Raw genomic sequence first — 19,520 nt, forward strand, 5'->3', positions numbered from 1 at the left:
TGAGTCAAGCCATCCATAACTTAGTCAATAAACTAATATTAAACTAACCATTATAAAAATACTAACATTACTCTAATTCCCCGCTTACCATTACGAATATTTTTTTTCTACTTGCCAGGGGGCTATTTATCTTTTGCTCGAGAGGAAGTCCCAGCAAAACCACATATTCGCAGCGCAAACTGGGAGACATTTTAGACCAATAGGCGCTGCCCATTGGCTTTCTGAGGAGGAGCTTCCGGGGTCACGATTAAGAGGTAGGGGTTTCCTTCTGGTCGGCCAAAAGGGCATATAAGGAAGTCCCGTCCGGTCCTCAACCGTTATCGTCGCCGACTTCAGGAAACGGTGCTGGAAGGAAGAGCTGTAAACACTGTGGTCCGGCGAGAGAGGGCGGCTAAGCGGGACAAGACGGGTCAGAGACATCATTAGGAGAAACGAATAGGCTGCGCAACAAAAATTTTGCTCGTGGCCGACTGACTTGTTTCGGGTAGGTACAATATTTCAGATAAGATTCAATCTTATGCTAAAACATTAGTTGCCTCTAATTGTTATAATTTAAATATTTCTGGCTTGTTAGCATCTTTAAATTTTGATTTTTGTATATATATCACTGTGTAAATATATACTTCCCACTGAAAAGGAGCTGGCTTGTTAGCATCTTTAAATTTTGATTTTTGTTTATATATCACTGTGTAAATATATACTTCCCACTGAAGAGCTGGCTTGTTAGCATCTTTAAATTTTGATTTTTGTTTATATATCACTGTGTAAATATATACTTCCCACAGAAGAGCTGGCTTGTTAGCATCTTTAAATTTTGATTTTTGTGTATATATCACTGTAAATATATACTTCCCACTGAAAAGGAGCAAAATATGTTAAATGAGCATGTTCTGTCTTCTGTATCAGAAGAAGTCTGTAATTATAAAATGTAGATGAGGTGGTTTTCCACCCATTTCTGATATAAAAAAACTATATGAACTGTTTCAGTGGCTGCAATTTGTAATTATGCAGAATGCTTCAAAATTATCCATTCTTTGTACTAATTGAGTGATTATATGCCACCAAATTAGCATTAGTTCTTAGTGGTTACATTGATAGACTTTTTCCAGAAAAAACAAACATCCTGAAACTAATTTGTGTCTTCCTATTATTATTATTTTTTGCATTTGATATGTCCTACTGATATTTGAATTCATACATTTCCCTTAAGGAGTATGCACCTTTAATTACTGTAATCTCTCTTTCAGGACTATTACATAATCTGATGCAGTTCTCCCCTGGATATGGATCACATCCTCAAAACTACAAAGCTCCCTCAGGAAACTTCTCACAAGTGCCCAGTAAAGCAATTCCTTCACAGCCAGGAAACTATTATGGTGCAGATTATTATTCTGCCCAATGCTCTGTTCCAGCACAAAATGCTAATGTCTTTTCTGTGACAACAAAGATGTTAAACTCACAGGGATCACAACATTTGTACAATAGAGCACCTCATAATGCAGAACCACCAGGACCTATCCAAGGAACAGTACCTCCTGCATCCCAGATGCATACCAGCATTTCACAGTCATATTCTTCATTTACTAGTCCCTACAACAATTCCGTCTTGCATTCTGCCAGCTCTTCTGTTCCATCTCAGGGATTTGTTGCTTCCTCTAGTCATTATCCCATGCCTCCTGTGTCTAGTGTTGCATACCCTAATATTGGATATCCTCCCATGTCTACTGACAATCCATATGGGCAGATGCCTAGTTCCCAGCCTGTGATGGCACATGGCCATTTGAATGCAGCAGGTGCTTATTCTAATCAAACTAGAGCCCCACCTATAGGACAACCCAGAGTTCCTTTAGGCTACACTTCTGCATCATGGAGTGCTCCAGAGCTCCATTTGGCTCAGGGGAATCATGGCAGCTTTACAGGATCTCTTCTTGAAGCAAACAACACAATGAGTACAGGTATTGCACAAAGAAATTATATGTGACAGAGAATGCAAATATGCTTAAAATGAATTGACTGTTGTACATAAAGTGTGTAAGCTAAGGAAGCTAATTGTTTTACTATCCTTCATATTTTCATTTTTTTCTCCAGCTTGCTTTTTATTTTTGAACTATAATATAAATCAAATACTTTGCTTGGTGCTGTTAAAATAGGTTCTGTCTTGTGTGCAAGATTGTTTGCTCTATTTAAAGTACCCATATCTTTAAAAGAATAAAAATGATTACAGGATTTTAATAAGCAATATGTTGCCTATAATAGGCAAAGCTGATTTGTGCATTATTCTCAGACTGCTTTCACTTTAATGCTTCTTTTTTAAAAACTGGAAGCTGATTCTTCATTTTCTTGCTGATATTAATGTTCCTCAATAGGCTAATTTGTTTTTCAAGTTTGATTCCAAACATCCATTCATTGTTTGGGTGTCTGTAAGGACGCTGAGCTTGTCAATCAGAAGGTCGGCAGTTTGGTGGGTCGAATCCCGAGTGCCGCATAACAGAGTGAGCGCCTGTTACTCGTCCCAGCTTCTCCCAACCTAGCAGTTCGAAAGCACGTAAAAATGCAAGTAGAAAAATAGGGACCACTACGGTGGGAAGGTAACAGCGTTCCGTGCGCCTTTGGCGTCTAGTCATGCCGGCCACATGACCACGGAGACATCCTTGGACGAGCGCTGGCTCTTCGGCTTTGAAATGGAGATGAACCCCTAGAGTTGGAAACGACTAGCACGCATGTGCGGGGGAACCTTTACCTTTACATTAAGCAAATACATGTACAGGTAATCCTCAACAATTGAGTTTTGCCTCATTTTACGACCTTGTTTGCCAAAGTTGTTAGGTGAATCATTGCAGTTAAGTTAGTGACACAGTTAAGTGTATCTTGCTTCCCCACTGACTTTGCTTGTTAGAAGGTTGCAAAAGGTGATCACATGACCCTGGGACACTGCATCCATCATAAATATTAGTCAGTTGCCATGTGACTCAAATTTGATCATGAAGATGCTGCTATGGTTGTAAGTGTGAAAAATGATCATAAGTCACTTTTTCACTTCCGTTGTAACTTTGAACAATCACTAAACAAATTGTTATAAGTCAAGGACTATCTGAATAGAAGGTAAACATGTGTAATGAAGCAAATTAGTAATACAAAGATTCATAGAAGTCCTATACAAATGTTTCAACTCTTTTGAAAAATTCTACATTTCTTCATTGTACTCATCTATTGTGATGTAACAGGCATCAAGAATTAGTATAATCAGAGTGAGTTCAGTCATTAAGACCAAGGTACAGCAATCTCTTTCATGAGAATAAAGTTACATTGTCATATTTGCTTGCTTTTCTTGTATCATTTAAGACAGACAAAATTATTGTAAACAATATTAATAGACATATTGTAAATGACCATACTTTTATTGAAAACCTTTGAATCCATTATCTGCATGCCATTTTCAGAAATTTCATGCTATATCTGTTTTTAAATGTACAACTGCTGTCACTTTGAAAATGATTTGCTAATCAGTGTTAATAAAGCCTTATAATGTATGCTCCCCATGTTTGATTTTTCAGGGTCACCACATTCTGTAAATCAGAATATCCAGTCGGTAAAACCTATCCAAGGAGTGGCTTCAGCTACAACTTCTTCAGTTAAAACATCTATTGTAGAGAAGACAGGAAAGCTCATCACTTCATCTTGTCTTACACAGTCATCAGATTCTTTTCTTCATGAAGGTATAGAAATTGGCTTAAAAGAAAAACATTTTATGTTCTCCAAATTGTGCAGAATTGTAAGTTAGGAATTTATAGGACTTTTCTATGCATTATATTTTAATAAAATAGCTATTGGTTGGTATGGGTAATCTGAAAACAGTGTCTAGGCCTGTAATTTTAATATTTATAAGATTTAGTTCTAATTTAACTATCTTCCATATTTTTATAATGCTGAAATTATGTAATTTATACTACTGTAAGCTGTCCAGAGTCACTTGGGACAGTGAGATGGGCTCCATACAAATTTAATAAATTAATAAATATTACATATTTAATTAAAAGAGCCTGCAATTAATGCAGGACAGCTTTTGTCTTCTTAGAATTGAAATTATAGAGTCAGAATCAAGTTGTCCCAATGGTGATCTTTTGTTTAAATATTGTCATAACTCATGATGTGTACAAATTAATTTATCAAATTATTTGCTGCCCATTTCACAATTCAAAGTGACTTTGAGCAGCTTATAGCTACATACAAACATTTGACAATTATAAGTATAAAAAGTAACTACAAAAAATTAAAACTAACTTATTTTCATTTATGTACAAAATGTTCTGGGCAAAACAGTACAGACGTTTTCAGATGGCCTATGCTCAAACCCAATATGTCTGTTTTTGGACATCAACCCAGATGGGTTTGTTTTATTTCAAATTGAAGCCAAAAGGTGTTTGTTGAGTGTTCTGAATATTTTACTTTCCTTTAATTGCTATGGTTGGAAAATGTCTTTTGTTCTTGTTGCTATTAATGTTTTTTTTTAATTCTCCTGTTTGGGCCACAGTAACAGATGAAATCAGTTTGTCCTTATTGCTGTTTAGCTTTGGTCAGATGTTATATATAATGTTTGAATTTGGAAGTAAAACAATAAGATTTCAAGGAGCACATAGCACAGAGAGAACGAATATGTCATTGGACAAAATCTTACTAGAGAGAAAGAAATTGCTGTGAGGGCCATTAGATTCAGTGCTGGACTGGTGCTTACATCCAGTTTACAACCGGAACTCTTATGAACCAGTGCTGCAAGATTTCTGTTGAAATGTGAAGAGGTGAAGAGATTGCTGACTAATTCAGGCTTACATGTCTCAACATCTGATCCCTCAGAACATCCCCACCCAGGAAACTCCATCTCCCTTCAAGTAAGTGACCATACCAAACATAAAGAGACACCTGGCTGTAAATCTGTTTAATCCCTAAGTGTGAAGATTTGTGGCTGAGGCAGTTTCTGAACTTCAGCTAATAGCCATACTGAGGGCAGAATTTTCTGTTTGAAAAACTCTTTGCTGAACTCCACAAATTCTGGGCTCAAAGAAATTGACGGTTCAGTTTGATACTGAATCATGCATTGGTTGAAACCTTAGATTCTGAACAAGATTTTTGCTTGCCAAGTTGTGTTGAAGGAGATGATCCTGCACTGATCTCTCTCCTGTCTTGAGACAGCTCCTGGTTGTGGGGATGTCCCAGATGGAGAACACAAGTCTAAACCTCGGCAGCTAGTGCCCCAGTTCTGGCGGAGGATTCTTCTCAGTTTGCAATAGTATGATTGGTATATTGGTTAGGAGAAGATAGGTATTGTCTGTTGTTTCACACACACACACACACAGTCATTTGTTGAATGAAGCACATATTCTCTTTCATATAACCTGAAAGATGTGCACTAGATGATGTCCACATGGTTTAGCTTGCTGTCTTTTTCAGTATCTGAGCAACACCACTGAACAAGGCACAGACTAGAACAGACTTTGTGTCCTGTTGTCGAATCTCTGCACCATTTGAGCTGCAATAGTAGTTAACCATGATACTTTCTGTAGTTTTCCACCCTTCCTTGAATACAGTTCTGTGGCCCAAGGACTTGTCCTTGTGGTCAGTGATCACATGCTGGGCTGCAATCTCTGATTTAGTTAGGTCAGTCATTTTATTGATTTAGAGGTGAAATAGATTTAGTGTATGCATACATACATGCTGCACGTAGGCCATTGTCTAGTAGTATATCACAGAAGAAGAAAAAAACTACTCATTTATGCTATTGCCTAGCAGGGTAGAAAAGCTATTGGGTTTTTTTAAAGATTTATATGAGAAGTTGGATTTCATGCGGATAGGTTAATATGCATAGCCTACAAAACAAAAGAAAGTGGAATGTTGGAGGTAGCATAAAAAGCCTGTGTTTATGCATAGGTATGCATTGCAATAATTGTGTGCACACTGAATTGGGTAAGTACATAAATGTCACTTTAGCTGGTCTGTTGGTTTGGGTTGTCTTTAAACTTTGTGAGTACTCTTGGTTCCTCTTGCTCTTGAGAATCAGGAAGCTTTTATATATGTATTATCATCTCCAAAGAAACTTAAGTTCCTCAATTGGTAGGGAAAAAGAGCATGTCCTGAGTTCACACGTACACTTAACCTCAATAAACTTGTCAGAGTATTGTATCTTTTTCATTCCAAGGTTCTGTGCTAATAACTTACTTTGGTTTGGTTGGTTGGTTTAGAATTTTTGACTTTGTTGTTATTCATTACTATGGTCTGTGCATTTGTTTGAGAAGTCTTCAGAGACAACTGCCAGGAAAAGGTGGTTAGGTTAAAGCTACTACATCAGGACTGCAGTGACTTACAGCCAGCAAGTGGAAGATTAGTTTCCTTCCTCTCTTGCTGCTTTCTTGTGGTTGTCCAGATTTTTGCAACCCAAATGGTTTATTCTGAATGCCATTGTTTTTCATGGGTAAAACATATGAAGCTATTCTGAGATTATATTCTTTTGAAATATAGCAGGGAAATCATTTTAGCTTCTGTTTTTGCTAAAGTGCAGTTAGCCCCACAGATGGGCAGAACTTCCAAATCTCAGTGTTTTGTTTTGGGTTTAAGGTATATATTGAATACGAGGTATACAAGGAAGTTGTATGGTGAGAGCTGTCATGAGTCATTCCGATTGTTATCTCATGTTTATACTTTAGTAATATATTTAGTAATATGCCTAATAGACTTTAACAATTGCCAATGGAAATCCAAATGGATCACTGAACACCCAGACATAGGTAGACCTATACATGACCCCACAAAATAGGTGCCAGGCTTTGAACTACCACCTCAGCAGTGGACAATCCTGAATAGGTTTTGCACCTCACATGGCATCTGCCAGGACTGTCCATATAAATGGGGCATTGTATCCTCCCCACAGTGTGATTATGGGGTCTCATATCAAACTATAAATCACATTGTGACTGGCTGTGAGGGCATATATATCAGTCCAGTATCTGAATTTTTTTCATATAAATGATTCTGCACTTTAGTGGCTAGATGGCCTATAATTTTAGTAATAGCTATTGTAAGTTAGTTAAAACTCTCAGTTGTTCTGTTATTCAGTCACTTCTGACTCTTTTGAGACTAGCAGAACTTCTTTTTGCCAGGATTGTCTTTTGATGACCTATTTTTAAAAGTCTTGTAAACTTTGACTTGTGTCATCAATGGTAGCATCTTCTCAAGTTGTTTTCTGATGATCTCTTTTATTATTGCTTTCAAATAATTTCTGTACATCAGTTTTTTTATTAATATCTGCCATTTCTTTACTTATCTAAAATGTTTAAATCTTATTTCCATTGAGCAATCTGGGTTTGCATCATGGAGTATTGAATGATTTGTTCTTCTCCAAGTTATTCTCAACAGTTTTGTTTAGCTTTTTTATGGCCTACATGTCACTGCCACATGTTTATTTATTTATTTGTTTGTTTGTTTTTATAAACCGCCCTTCTCCCGAGGGACTCGGGGCGGTGTACAGAGTAAGATAGGCAACATAATGAAACAGTATTGAAAAACAATAATCAAAACAAAACAAACTGGGACCCCAATTAGAGCTATCAGAGCTATCAGGCCAGGCTGGACTGCTGGAATAGGTAAGTCTTTAAGTCGCGCCGGAAGGTGCGGAGGTCGGGGGCCATCCGGATTTCAGTTGGTAAGCAGTTCCAGAGGGCTGGCGCACCCACTGAGAATGCCCTCCCCCTGGGGGCCACCAGCCGACATTCCTTGAGCGGTGGCACCCTGAGGAGGCCCTCTCTGTGGGAGCGCACAGGGCGGTGGGGTGTTGACATTGGCAGAAGGTGCTCCCGTAGGTAGTCCGGACCCATGCCATGTAGGGCTTTGTATGTCATTGTTAGCACCTTGAACTTCACTCGGAAGGCAACCGGAAGCCAGTGCAGCGCACGGAGGAGAGGTGTGATATGGGAGTATCGGGAGGCTCCCAAAAGTGTCCGTGCCGTTGCACTTTGCACCAGTTGAAGCTTCCGAGTGGATCTCAAGGGCAGCCCCATGTAGAGAGCGTTACAGTAGTCTAGGCGAGAGGTCACAAGGGCATGGGTGACTGTACGTAAGGCATCCAGGTCCAGATAAGGCCGTAGTTGGCGCACCAGTCGAACCCGGGAGAAGGCCCCCTTGGTCACAGCTCCTATGTGATCTTCCAGGGAGAGCTGTGAGTCTAGGAGGACACCCAGGTTGCGGGCCCTATCAACAGGGGGTAGTAACTCATCCCCGATGTTAAGGGATGGGATGCTCTGAGTATCCTGGCTTGCCGGTACGTACAGCCATTCAGTCTTGTCCGGGTTCAGTTGAAGCCTGTTCCTCCCCATCCATTCCCGGACCGCTTTCAGGCAGCGGGACATCACGTCGATGGCATCACTGATGTTGTTTGGAGTTGAGATGAAAAGCTGGGTGTCATCAGCATACTGATGGTACCCTACTCCAAAGCTGCGAATGATCTCACCCAGCGGTTTCATGTAGATGTTGAACAGGAGAGGCGAGAGGACCGACCCCTGAGGGACTCCGCAAACGAGAGGCCTCGGGGTCGACCTCTGTCCCCCTGCCAGCACCGACTGCGAGCGACCCTGGAGAAAGGAGGAGAACCAACGCAGAACCGTGCCTCCCACTCCCAGTCCCCTGAGGCGTCGCAGCAAGATACCATGGTCGATGGTATCGAAAGCCGCCGAAAGGTCTAATAAGACTAGGACAGAGGAATGGCCCCTGTCCCGGGCTCTCCAGAGATCATTCATCAGAGCGACCAATGCCGTCTCCGTGCTGTAGCCCGGCCTGAAGCCCGATTGGTACGGGTCTAGATAAACCGCTTCATCCAGGACCTGAGGAAGTTGGTGCGCCACCACGCTCTCAACAACCTTCGCAAGGAAGCGAAGATTGGAGACTGGACGAAAATTATTCAATGAGGATGGGTCCAAGGTGGGCTTCTTGAGGAGAGGTCTCACCACCGCCTCCTTCAAGGCGGTGGGGAAGTGACCCTCACTCAGAGAAGCAGAGATGACCGCCAGGAACCAGCCTCGTGTCCCCTCTCGAGCCGCATAAGCCAGCCAGGAAGGGCACGGGTCCAGTAAGCATGTGGAGGAGCTCAACCTCCTCATAATCCTGTCCACTTCCTTAGGAGTCACAGGATCAAATTCCTCCCAGATGACGTCGACAAGACTGTCCATGTCTTGTTCTTCCAACTCAGCCCAGTTGGAGTCCAGGCCGGTTCGAATCCGAGCAATTTTATCCAGCAGATATTGACCGAATTCCTCGGCTCGACCCTGCAAGGGTTCCTCCCTCACCTCTTGGTTCAGTAGGGAGCGAGTCACCCTGAACAAGGCAGCCGGGCGATTATCTGCGGACGCGATGAGGGTGGAAAAGTAGTTGGATTTTGCCACCCTTATCGCAGCGAGATAAGACCTGGTGAGGATTCTTAATCGCAATCGGTCGGATTCGGATCGACTGGATCTCCAACGGCTCTCTAGGCCCCGTCTCCGACGCTTCATCTCCCGGAGCTCCGCGGTGAACCATGGGGCTCGCTGGGATCTGCGCCGGGTCAGAGGCCGCAGGGGTACAACTCGGTCCAGAGCCTCCGTGGCTGCCTTTTCCCAGGCTTCCACTAAGGCATCCGCCGAGCTGTGAGCAGGGAGTGCATGTGCGTCCCCAAGCGCTGCCTGGAACCTATCAGGGTCCATTAGGCGCCTAGGGCGGTACCATCTGGTTGGCACCGTGCACCCACGGCGGGGGGTGGCAAAGGGGAAGTCTAGCCGTAGGAGGTGATGATCGGTCCATGACAGGGGCGTAACAGTCGTGGCACCCCCACCGATATCATCACGCCACCGTCCAGACAAGAACACCAAGTCTGGGGTGTGGCCTCTCTCATGAGTCGGTCCAGAAATTATTTGCGACAGGTCCATGGCCGCCATGGAAGCCATGAACTCCCGAGCCAGTTCGGACGATCCTCCCAGGGACGGTAGGTTAAAGTTACAACTGGGAGAACCATGAAATTGACAGTATTTACTTTTGCTATCAGTGCAATGTCTCAGTAGCTACATTTTGTCTAAATTTTTCACTACAAATGGCTGGTACCTAATCAACACATAGCCACGGGTATTTGAAAAAAAATAATTTGAATATTGGTCACATCTTGAAACATATTTCAAAACATATATCTGTTTTAAATGTATAAGTGGAGTCACATAAAAAGTCAGATACACTTTATACATTCTAGTTGCTCTAATTAGAAGGATTTATCAAAATAATTTTCATTTCCATTGCTGACAAGCCCATTTCTTTTCCTTTCCTACGTAGTAATCAGAATATACAGTAAATAACTTTTTCTATATAATGAAAGTTGCAAATTTCTGATGTAATATTATGTCAAAATTAAGACACTTGGAGATTAAGAAAAACATAATGATTTAAAAATAATCACATTGAAAATTGCTTTTTAATTATAGCAAAATGTTCTATCTAGGGAAATTATAGCTGATTACTGCTTATTTACAATCAGAAAAAAATAATTTAAAAAGCTTTCTGAAGGAGATTTTGGTACATTCTTGTGCAGTTGTTTGTTTCCCCCCCCCCTTAAATTCTCAGACTTACTCTTCAGGCTCCTCCTTGCTAACTTCCAGTTTCATATACATATGTGCATGAATTAATATTATTGTTTGTTTAATAGTTTTCTTTATGGATATTGCCAGAAGCATTCTGTAGAAACTATATTCCCAATCTCTCAATTGCTATAAGGTGTTGCTTGCAAATAAAAGCCCAGGGTCATCTGTAAGGCCAGATATATACAGGTTTTTCCATATCAGCTCATATTGTACACCAAGCTTTTGTTATTAGCCTAATACAGTTTCTTTTAGAATCTTAATTGGAATTCATTGTGTTGATGTAACTTTAAGGTTTATTCAGGTCTGTTCAATGATCCATGGCTATCCATCTACATTGTAAGAGGTTTGTTTTTTTTTAAAAAAAAAGACCTTAGTTATCTCGGTCAAGAAATCACCTCAAATGAAATCACCTCTTTTCTTTGTAAATAAATATAAATGTAAAATAAAACCACCATTTAAAGTATCATTTGGGGGGCAAACAAAGGAAGGTCAGAAGAATCTTCAGTCTTCAGAAGTTGTGGAATAGACTTTGATGCTAAGGATTACCCAGGATGTTTTGCAAAAAGTCCTTGACTGTAGGGTTTTGAAACTAAATGGGCTTTAATAATGAGTTAGTTCCAAGACAAATTCTGTTTGTCTCTATGCCAAGACTGATGGATTGACATTGCTTTATTATTTGTTATTCATTTCACTGATAGACTATCACCTCCCAGTGGCTTTTAGTCATAAAACAAAGCACAATAAAGTTTAAAAGTCACCGTACTATTCAACATAAACCAGAAACAATAATAAAAATGGTAGCATTGGTGGGAGGTTACATCAGTGTTTCTCAGCCTTGGCAACTTTTAAGTTGTGTGGACTTCAATTCCCAGAATTCCCCAGCCAGTATTCAGTGCTGGGAGTTGAAGTCTACATATCTTAAAAGTTGTCAAGGTTGAGAAACACTATTTTATACTACTATATCAAGAGCAGTGATTTCTCAATGTAACTCGATAATTCAGAAACAACTTTGACTTCTTAAAATCTCTAACGATGGATAAATTGTGTTCTGTTCTACTAAGTTTCTTTGCCTGTTACTAATACCACAGCATTCCGGAACTGTTGGTTAACTTCTGTAAAGAGAACTTTTCGGGTGTTAACTAGGTTGTTTTGCTCTTCACGTTATTGTCCTTTGTTGTTCTTGGATTGGTGTTACTTTAATGCTTTTATTCGTGCTTTCAATTTCTTGCTTTTCCTGTGTGTTTGACTCTGGTATTTGTGCTTTCCACTTTTACAGGCATGCAGTATGGTGGATATGTTAATAATCAAGCTAGCTCTTCAGCAACTCCCTTGTCATCAAGTTCAGATGATGAGGAAGAGGAGGATGAGGATGAGGAAGCAGGTCTGCTTTAGCTTTGCACCAGTATTTCTAACTTTTCACTTTTGATGGCATTATTCCATTTCTTCAGTGCAAGTAATTCAAACAAACTATCATTTTGGAGCCTAAATAAGATGTATTTAATAGTTGAAAAGATTTAGGGAACTATTTGTACAAAAGATGCAAGGGCTTCATTATTAAATTATTTTACATGTTTAGACAGAGGTTAGTCACATGTAATTGAACAGAGTTTACTCCAGTATAAGTGGCTATAAAAATGAGCATCTCCTTAAGTACAAATAGATATACAGTATTTGATATAATATGTGTAGTTTCAAGGTATTTTCTAAATGTCCTTTCTTCCTTCAGCCTCACTGTAAATACTAAATACACATTGCTTTCCCATTATGGAAACAGCCTTTCCATCTTACTGCAAGGCAAATTTTGCAATATCATAAATTGTTAACCATTGCCAAAACGTTCCATTCTGCTCTTCCTGAAAGAGAGACAGTGCCTATCGTGTGTAGATTATTTCAGTTTTAATAAATTTAGGCAAGCATCTGAGAAAAATGAACTTGAAGATGCTTGAAATCAAAAGATGATTGACTAAACTTTATCTTTAAAAAGCATATCTACAACATAATTTAAAATATAAAAACAACTTTTTTAAAAAAAATTAAAATTTTTAAAAACAAGCATTTTTTAAATATATATATATATATATGTATATAACTGTTGTTAAACCATATACACCTAAACGTAAATGTTTTGTATAGAATGCCCCAATATGTACGGCAATTTTTCCAACTCAGCATGTAAAAATGTGCTTTTAAGAATATCCTAGAGATTTGGAAATTTCAGTGCAGTTGTTAAGCTAAAGTTGTTTTGCTTTTATTTACATAGGTTTATTCTTTTTCATAATAGAGTATAAAAGTTTCTGCACTGTCATTTTCCTTGTTTTATGTAATATAAAATCCTGTGAACGACCAATGCCATATGTTAATATGTAGGGACACTTTTACAAAGTTATATAGTACAATTAATCTCCACAGCTCATTTAAAAGAATTAAAATTGATATTAATTATTGACCGGCTTGTTGAATATATTCAATCTTGTGTACATAGTAGATACTAAAAGAGTCAAGCTATTTACAAATCAAAAAGTTTACTTTGAAATTTCTGTTCCAGCTGCTTTGGTCACCATATTTCTTAAGACTGGTATATTAATAGGATAGTATTCCATCTTCTATTATTCTGATTATTGAAAGACTGAATAAAAGCACAAATGAATTAGAAAATGTATTCATAATTGAGGTGGGATAGCTGTAAGGTTGTTCCACCTCAAATATTTTATCCATTTGCTTGCAAAGTTGGAGAATTCAATGCAGTGTGAGAATTTTTCTAGAGTACTACAAAATGTATCGGAGATTTTTTAACTTTGGGAGTCTGCTGAAATACAGAACTATATAAATACTGGAATGCTGATACTGAAACATAATTTTTAATTTGGTTTTCAGTTTTATCTTTTTGCTGAAACCCATCTGGCAAATGACAGGTAGTATTTACTCACCTTCTACACAGCAGATGTGTAATAACCCATATAATAAACAATTGTTATACATTGGACATTGACACTGGCATTTTCTAAATTTCTAGGAAGTAGTAAAAGTCACTTGAGTTCAATAGGACTTACTTCCTGGTAAGTCTTTATAAGAAAGCAACTTTTGAGTTGAATGCTTCTGTCATAATTAGTCAAGTAATACACGTAAATGGTGATTTTAGCATAATCTTTTGAGATATACAGCCCACCACCTCTTCAGGCATGTGTTTGTGTCAAATTTTCTCTGCATGTTTATACTTTGTTTTGTGGACCTAATGGTTGGAAGAATATGAAAAGTTCAGATTAATGTTTCGAACATAATCAGCCATGATACTATCTTTTGCACTTTTAACAGCACTCAACAAAGAGCACACTAAGGTTTGTAATAGTCATAAAGCCCCATCCTCTGCCCAAATTTTTCCTTCAACAGAAAAATATTTCATTGGATGAAAGAAAATTTTGGAGCCCCTCTGTGTATGCATTGTTTGCTGCACATTTATTGCAACAGAACTCCTGCATGGATTAACACCATTGTGTCTTTGGTTTATAGTTACTAAATATCAAAGAATGTTTGTATTTGCATTTAATGATATCCCCATTAAATGTCTATTTCTAAAGGAGTTTATTTGAATATGTATATGAACGTAAGAAAATCTGCACTAAGGGAATCCTTTGCAAAAAGTCCTTGATTATTGTTTCTCTCATAGCTACGCTTCTGCAAATGCGTCCAAAACATATATTGCCCTTATTCATCTTTAAAAGTAATTCTGTAACTCAGAAGTTTCTGAATAGGGAGACATACTATATAGATTCTTTCTTAAAACTTACAAATCAAGAATAAACATTGCTAACTTTTCAGATTAATGCTTTCTTAATTGGTTCTTACCATGTTAACGTTTTGGTGTACTTGAATAGGTGCCAATATATTTGTTCAGTTGATCTCAGATGTTCTTTAAAAGGAGGCTTTCTAGTAACTTATAAAATTACCAATAGATTGCAATTTCCTGTAAGATATTTACAGTTTCATAGCAGATGGTGTTACTCATCTATCGGCATGCAGGTGTTATCAGTTGAATGTTTTCTGCATTTTCTCTCTAGCTATTGACAGCTCTTCCACTACTAGCAGCGCATCTCCTGTTCTCAACAATTACGACGCTCTTGAAGGTGATGGCTATCCAGGTGAATTGTGTTCTGTTTAATAATTAATATTATCAGTACTGCCTTTTAAAAATCAACTTACAGTAATAAGGCCATCCACATAGCTGCATCTGGCCAGCCTTTACTGAATTAAAAAACAATCAGTTATGAATAAAGTTTGTTAAAATTTGGTTGGAAGATCATTGGGAAATTCCAGGACTGTAAGCTAAACTAGGAAGTTAAAAACCTCCCAGAAGAAGAGTGTGTCAAAAAGGCTTTGTATTACTGCCAAATTATATAAATGAAAATCTCCATGAAGGAGGAAATTCTTGAAGGAACTAAGTATATCATAAAGATTTTGTCACATAACTATAATGATCCTAGCTCTAGACATAGAATATTTATGTAACTTTGTCATAGCGGATGAACAGGCATCAGAAATAGTCATACTTCTTAGTTTTCTCGTCCTCTGCTTATCAGCTGTGCCTACCAGAGAGGGAGAGACAAGGCAGATTTCTGTTTGTGGGGAGAAAAGTAAATAAAAAGCATTTAGATCCACCTTTCTTTATGAAGTTTGCCAGCATTTTATTTTGTCAAAGTGATCTGTGTGGTGGCAAATTTAATTCCATTCTTTAAAATCAGCAAAGATGGAGCTCCTGAAGTTCATCACTATGAGCAAGAAATCTAGCTTTTTCCTTTCAGATCGAGTTGTATCTCTTAAATGGTTGAAATCAAAGATGTTCATTTATTATGTTGTCAAAATAGAACCTCAAGTCAAATGCTATGTTCCATTTATACCCTTTCTTTTATCCCATGTAGTTTAAAATAACCTTGCTTTAAGAATCCTTAGCCGGAACCTTGACACTACAATCCAGTGAAGAGTGAAAATAAATAGGCAGTCATGTAAAGTCAACATCAGTTAACTATGGAAAAGAATTTGTTCAATTCTTTGGCTGTTTGGTTTGAAATAATTTTAAAATGTGCTAACATTATTGTTTGAATAATTTGAAATGTGTTCAATTGGAAAAAGATATACATATTTTGTTTCATTGATTTGGAGACAAATTCATTTTTTTATTCATTAAAGGATGTAGCCTGTGTAAGTCTAAAGCTTTGCTAATAATAAACATATTTTGCTTTAATATTCGGCTCCATGTAGTTTGATGCTTGCATTTTATAAGAAAGAAATTTTAACCTTTTTTTCCTGTTTAGAAACATGTTCTGCAGCAAGCAGCCCACCTCCTATTTCCTCTGTTCCTCAGATGTCTAAAGTTTCCAAGTCATTTGGTTGTGGGTATCCTCCTCTTCAGCCAGGATACCAGAATGTGACACCACCTTTGCCATCTCCTGCCATGCAGCCAAGTAACTCTGGATATAATTCTGGATTTTCGCAGTATCCACAGGTTAGAAATCAGAATATTCTCCAAAACTTTATATCCCTGATGAAGCTTGTGACAAATAAATTGAATAAGAAAGAATCATAATGCACAATTCAATCTGCAGCAACCTGAAATTCATATTGCACTGCATGCATGTTTTGTTATGTTCAGTAGTATTTAATTACCCACAAGATAGGCAAGTTTGTAATTTGTTAATATAAAGCATTTGTTCAGGTTGTGTTTTAGATGATCTAAGAAAGAGTAGGGGGTGCCAATCACCTCTAAATATTTATTCAAAAACAGAAAATTAAACAAATTGTGAAGGTGAAAATGTTTGTCAGTAGATCTGTGCATGTCTAACTTACATGTGTACGAATTTGAAAGGAGACAGGGAAAAGTGGCTTATAGGCTGACGGAGATATATTCGTAGAAGTTGATAAAAGGTAGCTGACCTTCAGGGGACGCAGTGGCTCAGTGGGTTAGGACGCTGAGCTTGTCGATCAGAAGGTTGGCAGTTTGGCGGGTCGAATCCCGAGTGCCGCGTAACAGAGTGAGCGCCTGTTACTCGTCACTGCTTCTGCTAACCTAGCAGTTTGAAAGCACGTAAAAATGCAAGTAGAAAAATAGGGACCACTACGGTGGGAAGGTAACAGCGTTCCGTGCGCCTTTGGTGTCTAGTCATGCCGGCCACTTGACCACGGAGACGTCCTTGGACAAGCGCTGGCTCTTCGGCTTTGAAACCGAGATGAGCACCGGCCCCTAGAGTTGGAAACGACTAGCACGCATGTGCGGGTGAACCTTTACCTTTAGCTGACCTTCTCTGGCAGGCTTCCATAATCCCACCGCCGCCACCACTGTTACCACCAGGTTTTCATTTCTATTTGAAAATTGGGCACGGTTGGGACAGAATGTTCATCCATCTGACTTTTAATACAGGATTGTTTTTGCTCCCTCAGTTTTTATTTTACTCAGCAGCTGGTGAACAGCTGTTATGAAGAGGACATTTCGCTTTAAAAGAGACAGGGACGGTGGAAATGAGCTTCCACTCGGTTCTATTTTAAAGTGGTCTTCTGAATCCAACCAAATTGGGATGGAAAATTAAGTGCTGTGGCATAGGGAATAGGAGTTGAAGTTCCTGGAAAATATTACTGGGGATAGATTAAACAAATTCTGATCAAGACATTAATTTTTAGCCCTGTTGAATGGGTAATTTTTAATACTTTTTAAAAATGTCTCTTTTACAGGTGTATCCTACCATGAATCAACTATCAGCTAGTTTGGGAGGACTTGGTATACAGCAGCCAGAGAGTCTGAGACCAGTGAATCTTATGCAGGAAAGAAATATTCTACCTATTGCTCCAGTTTCACCTCCTTTGCCTAATCTGAACTCTGATCTGAAAAAATTGAACTGCAGCCCAGAGTAGGTATAATATGACATATATATATATATATTGCGTGTCTGCAGTTTAATTTCTCTGAAAAACTGGCCTTAGAATGTGTCTGGTTCCATTTTTCAACGAGAGAAATTCAGTCATTGTATGGATATCTGGGATATTTGCAGGGAGGCAAATGATGAGATTTGTTTGACTACATAATCAAATACCACAAGTTGCATCACGTGTTAAGACACAACTCCAGAAGGGTAGTATTTGCATAATGACATCACTGCACACATGGTGTCATTTTCACGTTGTCATGGTTTTCTGTGGTTGCCACTGATATATACCAAGTCACTTTGAAAACTATTCTGAAAACGTATGATTAAAGGGAATTAAGAACACTTCTTTCTCCAGCATGATGAGTGGAGAATCCACAGATGGGTTGATCTTGCCTTTCTGCCCTAGAGACTAAGTCAATCAACCTTTGCCATGCCTCTCTCCTTCCTGCTAGGAATCCCCAGTGACGACTTAGTCTTAGCCCGAGAGAGACGTGGTTAAGGTTGGCTCTAGCAGAAGGCAATACCATCTTGGATGATTCCCAGGTTGTATCCTTCCTTCCTTCCCTTATTGTTTTCTGCGCTGATTTCAGCGCTGATTTTTAAAATGCTGAGTTACAGGCTTTGGCTGAAGCCTTAAGGTATTTTTTTTTTAGCTTCTAGCAAGCCACGAGTGTAGCAGTCACCATTTTGGATGCTGCTTTAGTTGCTCCCGGGGGGGGGGAATCCTCCCTTTCAGCAAAGTCAACTTAGCAGCAAATAATCTTAATTAGGCACATACAGCTAGCAGCCTGCTTGCCCCAGCCGTTGATTAAACTGTTGCAGTCAGCTAATTGTTTCTAGTGTCAGAGCAGGAAGTCGTGTTATTGGTGGCCGCCATTTTGACTTCAAAATGTAGGACTTCATCTAAGCAAAGAAGAATTTAGTACACATTTTGGTTGGATGAAAGTACAAAGCTTCCCAGTGCCACTTGTAATTGCTTGATCCATTGGGGGGGTCCTTTCTAAGTTTTTTTCTCTACCATTAAGCTGCTGGGGGCTCCTTCCTTTCTTGTCTGATTGCCCTTTCCCTAGTGTCATTCCCACATTCCTTTACAGTCGTCCTCCCATGACGAAGGCAGTAATTCTAATTTGAGTGTTCTGGACATTCAGCCCCTGCTCAAGCTGCATTGGATACTATGGCCTGTGGACCCTCTCCCAGCTTTGAATAGACATATCTGACTTCCTTAAAGCCTAAATTTATTGATTGGCAAGAGAAGACATATATTTCTCTATTCCACATTTCTTGTATATGTTGTAATTTATTTTTGTGTTTTAAAACATTTGTTCTAGTAATAAATTGTCTGTTTAGTCGCAGTAGGCCTTCTCCTATACATTCAATGAGTTTTCAGGCCACAAGAGCAGTGAATAAACAATACACAATTTTGGATTGTTTAGGATCCAAAGACACATTAAGGCAAACTCTAATGTGTCTCTTTAACATTTAGGATTTTTCTCTATAGAACAATCAGTACTATTGTTCAAAATAATTGAAATGTGTGTTTGTGATTTTTCTGTAGCTCATTTCGATGCACTTTGACAAATATTCCTCAGACTCAGGCACTGTTAAACAAAGCAAAACTTCCCTTGGGGTTGCTTCTACATCCTTTCAGAGATCTAACGGTAAAACAACATTTTATTGCCACAAGATTTTATTTATCTAAACTTGAATAAGGTTATCACGTTTTTGGTTTATATATTACAGAAGTACATAAATTTTATGTTAGTACAGTAATAGTTTTTAAGTGATGGAAGCTGTAAATTGTGTTGGCTGTTAATGGGTCAGATATCTAACCAAAAATATAGCACTCAAAATATTGGGAAAGTATTTTCAAGATAATATTGACATTTACCGATTTAAATATATTTACTTGAATTCAATGATTTTCAGTAAAGCTTGAAAAATTAATTTACAGTGTTAGTTTGTATAGTAT

The 19,520-nt window shown here is 38.6% G+C and overlaps 1 protein-coding gene across 2 annotated transcripts in view; it reads left to right on the top strand.

The window, feature by feature from the left end:
- The first annotated feature begins 248 nt into the window (after positions 1-248).
- Positions 249-19,520, top strand: part of SEC24B (SEC24 homolog B, COPII coat complex component) — a 33,942-nt gene continuing 14,670 nt past the window's right edge. Inside the window, exons 1-8 of one of the 2 annotated variants that reach the window (XM_081332716.1) lie at positions 249-484; positions 1,248-1,955; positions 3,555-3,716; positions 11,917-12,021; positions 14,696-14,776; positions 15,947-16,137; positions 17,358-17,533; positions 19,107-19,209. In XM_081332716.1, the coding sequence (XP_081188842.1) occupies positions 1,265-1,955; positions 3,555-3,716; positions 11,917-12,021; positions 14,696-14,776; positions 15,947-16,137; positions 17,358-17,533; positions 19,107-19,209 (1,509 nt within the window). In that variant the 5' untranslated portion in view covers positions 249-484; positions 1,248-1,264. The remainder of the gene's footprint in view (positions 485-1,247; positions 1,956-3,554; positions 3,717-11,916; positions 12,022-14,695; positions 14,777-15,946; positions 16,138-17,357; positions 17,534-19,106; positions 19,210-19,520) is intronic. The other variant, XM_081332717.1, reaches the window with a different exon arrangement.

This window comes from Vipera berus (genome assembly GCF_964194415.1).
Source record: "Vipera berus genome assembly, chromosome: 7".
NCBI classification, from domain to species: domain Eukaryota; kingdom Metazoa; phylum Chordata; class Lepidosauria; order Squamata; family Viperidae; genus Vipera; species Vipera berus.